The 11929-nt window shown below is 33.9% G+C and overlaps 1 protein-coding gene across 2 annotated transcripts; it reads left to right on the forward strand.

Moving 5' to 3' along the window:
- The first annotated feature begins 2687 nt into the window (after window positions 1-2687).
- Window positions 2688-7677, forward strand: LOC111401462 (methyl-CpG-binding domain-containing protein 2-like). 2 transcript variants are annotated; one of them, XM_023029201.1, is made up of 7 exons: window positions 2688-2789; window positions 3345-3473; window positions 5642-6029; window positions 6133-6189; window positions 6314-6459; window positions 6622-6723; window positions 7471-7677. In XM_023029201.1, exons 3-6 carry the CDS (start codon window positions 5653-5655, stop codon window positions 6720-6722), a joined length of 681 nt encoding a protein of 226 aa, XP_022884969.1. In that variant the 5' UTR covers window positions 2688-2789; window positions 3345-3473; window positions 5642-5652; the 3' UTR covers window position 6723; window positions 7471-7677. The 2 variants fall into 2 exon arrangements, with proteins under 2 accessions (XP_022884969.1, XP_022884968.1); XM_023029200.1 differs by having other exon boundaries at window positions 2695-2789; window positions 2879-3473.
- The last annotated feature ends 4252 nt before the right edge of the window (window positions 7678-11929 follow it).

Below are 11929 nucleotides of genomic sequence, written 5' to 3' on the forward strand. Positions count from 1 at the left end.
AAGGAACCAAACAACCAGCAGGACTTTATATTCCTGTGTCCATTCCAGACAAACCTTGGCAACATAGGACTTTGTTCTTGGGTTGCCCAAGACTCTTCGACAGCATGATTTAAATATAGTGGTCGTATATCATTTCATTCCACGTAACAAGACTTATGATGCTTCAAAGATTGCTACAAGTTTATTAGCATCTATAGTTGATCATCAATTTGTTACAATCCCGGCAAGGGGATACTACAAGTTTTTTGTGCAATGGAAAAATTGTCCCAATTCATAATCAGTTTAGTTGCAAGCCACAGAACTTCGACGCTTACGTATAGAGTTGTTTCATTTCTATGGTCATCAAAACTCGCTGGAGTCAAGTTCTTTAGAGAGGCCAATAATTGATGCAAATCAAGAATCTATCCCTCAAATAAAGAATAGGAAGGCGAAGAAGGGCAGTTGCCATCTTTGACATTTTTTTGAAACCTGGAGAGATTTCAATTGCAAAGAGATTCTCAGTTTTGTTTTTCCTTCTTGGTTTTGACGTGAGGTTAAACCCGAAGGCTTTGTACCAACTGTTGAGATTGTCCGAGAATTGTTTCAGATGAGATAGTTTGTTCATTAGCGGAATAGTGGTTTGAAATTTTTTTTTTATCTTGTCTAATAGTATGTACTTCTAACTAGAGGTCGAATGCTATTGTCTTCAAGTTATGATCTTTATTCAACCTCGTGTATTTGTTCTTAATTGAGTGTTGAGTTAATATATTTATGTTTTCAAATTTTCTCGACTTTTAGTATTTATTTTCAATCGTTGGTTTTGATGGGATCGAGATCACAAGAACGAGTCATAGAGGTGCTTGATCTCGCTCGGGTAAAAAAGGGATAATTGTTCTCCTCTTTTTATTGTTGTAAACATCAGTTTCCTTTTCAAACAAAAGTTAAATATGAATGGACTTAGTTTATGGTGCAAGTACAAATTCATAGGTAGACTAGATCAACCCTTTTTACGGCAATTCACTACATGTTGGGTATTCCAACTTTAACACACTTTACAAATAATTTATATATCTAGGTCCCGTTTGGTATTCATTTTTGTAAGAATGAGAATGAAAAATATAGTTGTTACGGGACCTACACAAGAGATAAAAAAGTCAAATATAATAACTTGATATAATGGACAACGATCATATTTTTCATTTTCGTGATCAAAGAGTGTGAATCGAACTGGGCTTTAATATTTTATATTTTGTTCCATCACATTCACTTTAACCTATTATACTAAGGAGAAATAATTTACACACTAATTTTTAGAGTTGATCCAACAATATTTACATACTGTAGAAGTCTCTTTGTCCATTTCTTTCCTTTTTATTTCTTTAGTTATTTATTCTCTTTTAACATTATTCATGTTTTGTCCATTGTGGTCTTTACAATAGTTGTTGAATAATAGAAAATTGATAAAGAAATATTGTTGAACTCATGTCCTGACTATGCGAACCATGTAATCGTAGACAAACTTAAGAAGCTGAAATGAACATTCATAAGTGCAAGAACCGCAACTAAAAGTGACGAACTGATTCCATCACGTTATTTTGCATCTGAACAAAGGAATAAAGCATGATTTCATAAAGGACATATAAACTGGTAAACGAAAGGTGAACTAATAATAGTATTAGTTAGGAAGTGATCAATCGCCTTATGTCATTACTAAAAAACACTCATTTACCGCCAAAGTCTGAATAAAATCTATAAATAGACATGTTTGGATAAATAAAAACAAGTTGATATAAAACTCCCAAAGAGTCATTTAGAAGAGGGTTACAGAAAAGGAAAATCTAGTTAGATGAGGAAAATTTGCTGATCATCATTTTGAGGTCAACAATGACTATTGACATAGTTTGCACATATAAACTTAATGGAAATTTAACGAGCTAAGACAATTATTGCTATTGGCTAGCTATATTCGCACAACATTTTTTAATAAATACAACACATTTTAATTGTATTGTTGCCCCTACTCTTTATTGATTGTTATATTTATGTTTTGAACTTTTTTTTTTTGGGTCACATTCTTATCATTAGCCTTTCATCAATTCACAAATCTTGTCCTTAATGTTGATATTCAGACAATATCTTGTTATCGTGCTTTAAAACAATGAAGAAGTATTTTACTATAATTATGATTTTTTTTGCTTACTAAATACGCGAGGGTAAATTAGTCTTTTTATTTCCTCTTGGTGTGACAATAACTATAAATGTTATGAACATTTCATACAATTAAAATGTGATGCATTTGTAAGAAAATACAGTGTAAATATATTTAGTCATCCCTATTTCTCAACTCACTAGGGATTTTTAAAAGGTGGGCATTGAATAATATATCCGTATTTATTATCTCGTATCCTTATTTAGTTATCAATTTTTTATATTTTTAAATACGATTAATATTTAGTATCATAAAAATAAAATGTAAGAGTCGAGACGAATTTTGGGTGAAAACCATGTTCCCCATTTCCATCCTAATTCCTTGATGCTAGGGCCGTGGTAAAGTATTCCATCCCTACTCCCTAGTTTAATGGCGGGGGAGGATGATTTTGCTACGAAATAAGGTCAGGAATGATTCTGCACCAAATAGAAAAGGTTAAGGACTATACCTGCAATTTAACTAAAGTCAAAATTCGTACCTTTTGTATAATCGAGTCATATACATCAATTTTCCCTAAAATCAGAAGTCTTACATCTAGCTCTCACTCCCAGTCTGCCTCCGCCGCAGCCGTGCCGTGGCCGCGCCACCGCTGCGTACCAAGGTAAATGTTTTGTTCTCATTCATCGCTTATTTTGATATCGTCTTTCTGCGTTACTGTTAGATTCTTAACTGGTGATTCATTTTTTTCAGGCGAATGATTTTTCTTTAAAATAAAAAAATTATTTTCTTTTATATTGAGTTTTTGCTTTCTGATCCTGTAAGGAGTCTGGGCTTTCTGTAATTTTTTGCATTTCTTTCAAGCTACATAGCATTCTCGTTTATTCTTTGGTTTTGTCGCAACTGATTTGTAATCTAAGATCAGAAATTAGTAGTCACGTTTTTTTTTTATTCTTTTTTTAAGAAATCAACATTTTTTGAGGGCTTTTCCCCTTTAAATATTATGAACCAGCGAAGAATAAACACTTAGGGCCTGCTTGCCAGATTTTCTCCACTGATTTTGATTGCATCTTGGTGAAACTGTTTACGAGATGTTGAGAAAACCATTGATTGTTAGTTTATTGGGGCTCTGGATCAGTGTAGTGTGATTTGGGTTGTGATTCTCGACTCAACAAATTGGTGATTTTTGGGCTTTTCAAATTTTCTTCCAATTTTACAGTCAAAAAACAACTATTTCCAAATCTACCCTAAAAAGGAATTACGCTTGGACAAGAAGAAAAGAAATCCTCTTCAAATAACTCTCTCTCAAACGCTTCAGAACGCATCCACTCTTCAGATCTTCCATCAGGTATTCTCTCCTCTTATACTTGTTTGATTATCTCTAGATCCTTATTAGAATTTTAAGATTGTTTGGTGGGTTCCATGAATGTCATCTTTTTTTTTTCCCCTTTTTATCCTTATGAATGCATTTTTTTTTTCCCTTTTTATCTTTATGAATACATTTTAAAAGTTCAATTTAAAGCACACCAATCCGAGCTAATTAAATGAGCATCTTTGTACTCACTAGAGGTATATTCATTGTTACTATAAAAGCCTCATTGCTTTCTAGACTAATTAATGTGATTTATTAATGGCTATAATTGTATGTGATTTTTGTTGCTAATTGTTTAGATTTTTTGTTTTGTCTTTTATGTCTACAATTTTGTAATGTTAGAAGGCTGACCGTCACCGTTTTCATGATGATGATCTTATCATGTATATTTCCATGTGTGTACATCATATCCATATGATGTTTCTTCTACTACTTGGACTTAAATTAACACAGCAGCCTACTGCACGAACTAGTTCAAGTTTGAATTGAATCATTTGCGCAATGCGTATTATTGTGAGTGAGTACGAGATGAAGTAATGCAACTTGTTGTGGGATCAAGTTGTCCACATTTGGTTCAATTGAGTCTCACATCATTTATTAACTTTTGTAGTATTTTAGTAAGGAATGGCAGACTTCGTGCAATTTGAAGAGCCACAATTGAAGAGCAAGTTGCTAAATTTCTTTGGATTTCAGGGCAACACATCATATAGATAAAATGATATTGTAGTGCGCAAAGCAATCTTCGAATGACAATGAATTGTTGATGCATTTAGTTGAGATTGGGGTTGAAGATGATGATGAGTTGCTTAATGTTTGGACTTTTCTTCTTGAGAATCCTACAAAGTTATGGATATTTTATTAATTTTCGTGGCACCATTTCGGAAGCATGCTATGAATACGGGTCAAAAGGCAGAGAAATGTGTTCAAATAGTTATCTTGCAAATTGCATTTTGTTCAAAGCTGATGGATGTCAGCTCTTAAGAAGTATTTAGTAGAAAGAGCTTAAACGAACCTACTCGTAATAATTAGCTTCACAATTATATTCCTTTTTCTTCATCTTATAATCCAATAGAAAATAATTGGCACGTAATAGCTTATAAAAGTAACAATAATTATTCCAAGGTGAGTCCATCAAAACTGAAATGATTGAGTAAATTATATAAGCTACAGTGAATTGCGAGGGGTGACACATTTTCTTCATATTGTTTTTTCATATACCAACATTTTTTACATATAGGCATATATGTAATTTTATTCTTTTAAAAAACTTCTAGAACAGCTGAATAATAAACTCCCAAGTATGGGTTAGACTTTTTTAAAAATCACCAAAAATGAGCACTTTAAAAAATATTCGCCCAGAACTCCCAACCCAGGCTGCCCTTACAGGAAACATACCCTTTCCATGTCTAACATTTATACATGACTGACATTTTTAACACTCTATGAATGCATGCATACACACCAGTTTAAAACACCCCCAGGCCCCAACAAATAATTAAAAAGAAAAAAAATAATAAATAAATGTCTCAGGCCTTTAAGCGCAGTGCACGTGTATACAAGGATCAGAGATCATTCATGTGAAGTATTTTATGCAATATAACATTCCAACATTAATGAAAGATGACTAATGTTGTGAATTTATTTATTTATTTATTTATATTTAATTTAATAGTTACGCCCTCATATGTTGAATTATTATATTGATAATGCCGTTTAGAAGATATGGATTACATCTATAACGCTGGGAACTATTAGTTATTCGTTCTCAATAAAGAAAAATAAATATGCTTTTTCTAGATTTCTATAGTTAATTGTTGCTTGAGGTCTATCAAATATGTATTTTTGTTATATTAATTGACATGATCTAGCAGTTTTGTGTCTTTTGTTTTTTGAGATATGGTATTCTGTGTTCCTATTTTGTCATATTTTTGTTGAGATGGATACCGGTTTTGACTCGACTTTATTTCTGTGGTTTTGTATTCAAACTTGCTCTAGAAAAGAGAAAGCATTCTCTAAATATAACCTAAAGATTTTCATCTTGTTTGAAATATAAATTCCATTAACTGTGTTGCAATCAATATTTCTTCTTTTGTTATTATTGTGTTCTATTTTTCCAATGATTTCGTCTCTTCTCATATTGACAGTTCTTTTAAAAATGGAAGGAAGCTTATCAAATGTTGCTCCTGAAACCAAATCTGTCACCCGTCCCACATCTTCTCCGAAGGCATCTAAAAGGCTTTCGGATTCAATAACAAATTTTACCGTTCAGTGTGCCAATTGCTTAAAATGGAGGTTCATCCCCACAAAGGAGAAGTATGAGCAGATACGAGAAACAATAGTGGAACAACCTTTTGTTTGTAAAATGGCTCATGAATGGCGTCCTGAGATAACATGTGATGTTGAACCAGATCTCGTGAAAGATGATGGCAGTTGGCGTTGGGCAATAGACAAGCCCAGTATTCCTAAACCTCCTCCAGGCTGGCAACGAATTTTACGACTCAGAGCTGAAGGAGGCACAAAATTTTCCGACGTGTATGTTTGGCAATCCATATTTTTTCTAGCGCATTTAGACAAAGCTTTGAGCTACGGAAATGTCATTTTGACTTCAATTGGGTGGTGTCATTTTTCCTAACAGGTATTATGTTCCTCCATCATCAGGCAAGTGGTTGCGAACAACGAGGGAAGTTGAGAGGTACAATTCATCTGTTGATTGTTATTAGAAGCTGCTTAGGTTTTTTATTCGGAAGGTTCTATATTTTAGACTTCACAATCTTTTGCTTTTACTTATTTTGAGTGTTTTCCTACGTTCTTTCAAGGTACCTAAGTGAGCATCCCGAATACATAGGCGTAACAATGTCACAGTTCTCCTTTCGGACTCCTGTACCATCGGAGAAAAATTATGTTCGAAAACGTCTTGCCCGTTCTTCTGCTTCACCCGACACGGGCGAAGCTGCAATGCCAGGTTTAATCTTTGATGCTGACTGGATAAGATTTCCAAATAGATCCATATTTCTTTTGTATTAGTTCTTCATGTTAATGTATTTCTTTATATATTCTCTGCCATATTACATTTCTTAGATAGTCAGATTATAGTTAGGCTTGATTGGAACAATTTTCATGATAGTTGCTGCCATTCCGATATCTTGGATTGCTCCAGACCAGATTGAAGATTTGCAATTTGGTGAGGAAGGGAGCTCTCATGTTGAGGCACCTGCTGAAAGCTGAGGTATTTTTGTTATTTATAAAAATACCCAAATTAATAACAAAAATACCTAAATTGTTTATATTCTCTAGTGACGCATGTAGCCTTGATGTTATACTTCCATTTAGTTGGGCCCTGGGGGGTGTAGATATATTTCTTTCTCGCGTCATGCCATAAAATTTAGATATGTTTCATATTTATTGCTTATCTTTTCATCTACTTATGAATTATCACCCATCTATTAATTTACAAACATGTTTGAAAATGTCTCACCTACAACGTTTAGTTTACATTTTTTTTTGCTTCATTTTTTATATATGAAAGTTGGAATAATTAGTGATTTTTGTCGTTGGCTTAAGAAAGTCCTAATATTTGCTTATATGCATCTTCTTTCCAAAAAATGTTATGTTTTGTATGCCACATAGCTAATATCTCGTAAACGAGATTTAAATCTAATATATACCCAGAAGACGTTAAAGTTTTACTGTTGATACGTATACCATGGAGCTGCTTGTTGCTTGGTAATGTTAATATTATAAAATTTATCGGAGCTCCACTTGGAAAAAGACAATGGGTCTATCTGCTTCGTCTTACTTGTGGTGATAGTATTGTATATGACATAAGAATAAGCTAAATTCCTTCATATTATACTGTCCGGTCGTATCTGTGAACACTAGTGACATGTAGAAGAAAGGTCACTGTTATTTTTGTGCCGCTTTAATTCCTTACATTGTTCAAAACTGATGGAGGTTTCCTCGGTTTTGGTTTTAGGACGGCATATCTGTAATTCCTACAGCAGGCAGCGGACATTGGTTAAATACACCACAACAGTTCGTAGCATAGATTGTAATGTATAATATGTATGTCGATTGTGTGAAGACTGTAAAACTGTGGTACATTTATCATTTATGTTTTCTTGTGATTAGTGTTGTATCTTTTATAATAAATTGATGTCTTTATAGTCTTCATTTTTCCCTACTATGATGTCGCAGAAAATATGGGATTATTATGGTACAAAAGTATGGGGTATACCTATATATATAGAAATGTTTAACACATAAATTCCGGATCGATAGTTAGAGGTGTCACTGGTCTCTACTTGACATTTTTCCTTAGATGCATGAAGATAATTAATTTCATTGATGTGCTCAAACTTTAGGGGGGTGTTTGAGCCACATTATTCCAAAAAAATGTATTCTTAAACAGTGATTTGACATCATTTTAACTACACATTATTCAATAAAATAATATTACACAAATCAAAAAATTTTCCTTATTTTTGAACAACACATTTTCCATCAATGCACTATTCAAGAATGCATTATTATCAAAATAATGTGGCTCAAACATCCCATAATATGGAAATTTGTCGACAAGATGGACAACCTACAGCCACAAATGTCGATAACCAGTAAATCTGTGAACCGAACTGAAGATTTTACAATTTTATGGATTATATCTATGCCAATTGAGGATAAAGATTCTTGTACATAATTTTTTATGTACAATGGTATCCATCCTTTCACATGGCATGGTGTGCCCAGTTGAATATTTTATTTGAGCGGGCGTCACGTATGTGAGAGGGTGGATACCGCTATGTATAAAAAAATTACGTATTCCTAGCATTTTCTGTCGATCAATTGCTAATGAACACAAAGTACGGAAAACTTGGGAGACCGTTTAAGTATTGCCTTGATCTCGTAGATGACAAGCAGTGAGAACAGAGAAAGAGAGAATTAAGAGAAATTGCTAATAAATTTTTAATGTTAAAAGGGACTTGACTGGTTGGGTCTGAAATCAGATTATTTAGGCCATCTGATATTTATAATCTACTTGCATATCCCGATTTATGGGAAAATTGACTGCTCGCAGAGTTTCTGTTTGGAAAATTGTAAAAACAAATATTCTCAGTTCAATGTAAAAAGATTTTGTATAAACGGGTTTTTCTTCGATCGCGATCAACTCAATAGTCATATTTATTTTAATTGCAACAATTTTTGAACATAAAATGGAAAGACCCTCGTACAAGTAGTTTAATAAATAAAGGGTTAATTGTTATACATCACGATGTAGAATAGATGATTGAATAGATAAAAGAAGAATTGCATTGAAAAAATAGGAAAATTACAGCAACGGTCACTAACCTTTTCAATTTTTACAGACTTTACTACAACATTCATTTTGTGCCACTCAAAATCCCAAACCTTTCAAAAATATGCATCTAAAGTCTAGATAGATAGAATCCATCTATTTGACCGTTAGTTGACCAAGGAAGTCAAAACATGATCAATTTTGACCAAATTCAAAAGGATAAAATGACAATTTTGTAATTATCTCACATTAAAAAAGTTAAAAATAAAATTGAAAAAACCAAAAAAAATGAAAATTAATCCTTCTTCCGCCCACTCTACTCTTCCCCATTCCCACCCACACCGACAGTCGACATTGCCACCCGAAGGCCGGCCACCATCACTACGTCACCCAAAAGTTTAGGTCACCCACACATCATCAACAACGTTAACCAAAGCCACTGAAATAATTAACCCAATACAAAATTTTCTAGATCTGAGATAGGAGTAGGGTTTTGGGCTTATTGGCAAAGCAGAGAAGTGGAAAATCAGATCACAGAGTTATAGTGGACAACAATAAGAATTTGGAGCTGACGACAGAGGCTGCTACTTAGCTACACGAGGGCATAAATTTGGTGCTATCCCGATGGGCCACTGTTAATATGTTCCATCTCCACAGTGCCACGATTAGATGTTCATGAGGTAGGGCACGAATTTATTTATTTTTTTGAAAATACCGACATTGGTGAGGAGATCGGTGTTGGTGGTCGTGAATTTTAATAGGGTGGAGGTGGAGGTGAAGGTGGAGGCGAGAGTGGGGGTGTGGTGGGATGGAGTCGAAGGAAGAAGGTGGTAGTGGGGGTGGTGGTGGCCAGTGGACGGCGGACGACGGTCAGCACCACTGACCCTGCTGCAATTTGGAGTGGTGGGGGTGGGGAAAGATGATGATGCCCCATTATCTTTCTTTTATTTTTTTATTTATGGTTTATTTTTTTTATTTTTTAACTTATTTAATGGGAGAAAATGTAAAGTACCATTTCACCCCCTTCAATTTAGTCGAAATTGGTCAAAGCCCACTCTTCTTGGTCAACTAACGGTCAATGGATGGATTCCATCTATATGGACTTCAGATGCATATTTTTGAAAGATTCAGAATTGTGAGTGGCACAAAATGAGGATTAGAGTAAAGTTTGCAAAAATCGAAAATATTAGGAACCACTACTACAATTTTCCCTTGAATTGAAAAGGAAATAGCACAAGTGTGGCAGTTGGGCTCGCCTTTGGGCCTGTAATACCATTTCATAAAAGGAATGAAGAGACGAATAGAACTTACTGCTTTGCTCTGATGTACGATAAATTTTGACCATTCGAGTTCGTTTAGGAGTTAGGACTCGAAAACTACGTTTAAAGTTTTAATAGATTTTGAATTCTTTTCAATTTTAGTTTGTTTAAATTAGATTTTCATGTAAACACTAATAAATAAGGGTTAATTCATTTGAAATGTTTTTATTTAAAACCCTCATCTTTTTATCTGGGATTGAGATCAGCTACTTTCGAGTATGTAGAGTTGATATTGTACACAAAACAACTTATTAGGTGTACTTTTTTCAAATCAAGAATTCGAAAATGAAGAATCCATTCTCAAGTTTCAATCCAAGTATCAACAATGAAGCATGCTGCCAAACACACTTCGTTGACGATACCTGGATTGGAACTTAAGAAAATAGAATTTTCATTTTTGAATGCTTGATTAAAAAAAAAAGAATTTATTTTGACCATTTATGTTTTTCCAGGTATCGTAAATAAAGCATTGGTCAAACACTTCATGTGTTTGATGATAAGTGTGTTTTTACACACTTATTGATACGAAACCCGTAGCAACGTTGACTGCGAAATCCACAACGAGATTGACGAACCCAAGAAAATCAAATTAATCCAAGAGTTTAGGATTAATCCAAAAGAAAGTCGAACCAAAAAATCCAACAAGAACGACGCTTGAAAGACCCCTTGATCACGCAATCCAAGAATTAAATCCGGTTGTTTGAACGCCACAAGTTAACACTTGATAAATTCGAAATTGTTCAATGAAGAACGATGAAGAGAAGACAATACACCTCACTTTAATTCAATATCAAATATGTAAAAAAAAAAATTTACAATTGAATGAAAACTCCTATTTATACTAAACCTAAAAAATAGGTAAAAATCGTCCAAAAGTCGAGCATAATCCCCAAAATATGGAAAAGAATAAAAAACTAACAAAATATGAAAAATACCAAAAATGGAAAATTCGCCAAAATTTTGGCCTATGCGACCGCGACGCTCATTTCTATACGGTCGCATAGTTCAAGCAAGTTGCCTCTTTTGAGTTTCGGTAAGCCTCCATGCGACCGCGAGCCACTTTGGCCTATGCGACCGCATAGGCTTGGAACTTCTCTCTGATTTCGACCTTCGTTATTAAATTGATCCAAATTGATTCGGCCTTCGACCCGAACATGAAAGTTGCTCCATTTTGAGTTCCGAACATGGTTCCGTCAATGGTTTCTTGAATGAGTAATCACATCACTTGTTTCACTTACTTTGCCCTTGATCGCGTCATCGGTCTGTCATTGTCTATCAACGAGTCTCGTCTCGCACTTGCCTTTATCGAGCTCGAGTAGGGCTGGACAAAACTCCCGAACATAACCAAACCCGACTGTTCTTCTCAAGTTAAATACTCGAACGGGTATTTGAATTAAGAACCGACAGGTATGGTTCGATTCTTAGTTCTATGCCAAGCCCGAAGAACCGAATCTCCGTAATTTTTTTAATTAATTTATTTTAAATAAGTAAAGTTATTTTATTTTTTCCAAATAAATTTGTTCATTACTTAATTTAGTTCAAACCACAAAATATGATTTTCCTATTTCTAATTTTCAGTTCAAAATCAACTCAATCAAATTGACCTCAATTTTATCCAAATCTGTTATTCTACTGTAGTGTCGTTTCTACCAAAGAAAATCGAATTAAAGCTCTGCAACATCTCTCTTAATTATTTTGAGCTCGCTACTTTTTTCTTTCTGTAATTTTAATAATCAAATTTATAAATAATTTAGCAAAGAGAGTTCAACACATAAGATTGAACTACGTTATTTTGTAAGAGCTAATATTGAACATATCAT

Source organism: Olea europaea, chromosome 10 (assembly GCF_002742605.1).
Source record: "Olea europaea var. sylvestris chromosome 10, O_europaea_v1, whole genome shotgun sequence".
In the NCBI taxonomy this organism is placed as follows: Eukaryota; Viridiplantae; Streptophyta; class Magnoliopsida; order Lamiales; family Oleaceae; genus Olea; species Olea europaea.

Excerpts from the sequence above, each read along its gene's own strand:
- LOC111401462 (XM_023029201.1), top strand. The coding sequence starts at position 5,653 with ATGGAAGGAAGCTTATCAAATGTTGCTCCTGAAACCAAATCTGTCACC. Across the intron at positions 6,030-6,132 it reads GGCACAAAATTTTCCGACGT|GTATTATGTTCCTCCATCAT; the intron begins GTATGTTTGGCA and ends TTTTCCTAACAG. Across the intron at positions 6,190-6,313 it reads ACAACGAGGGAAGTTGAGAG|GTACCTAAGTGAGCATCCCG; the intron begins GTACAATTCATC and ends CGTTCTTTCAAG.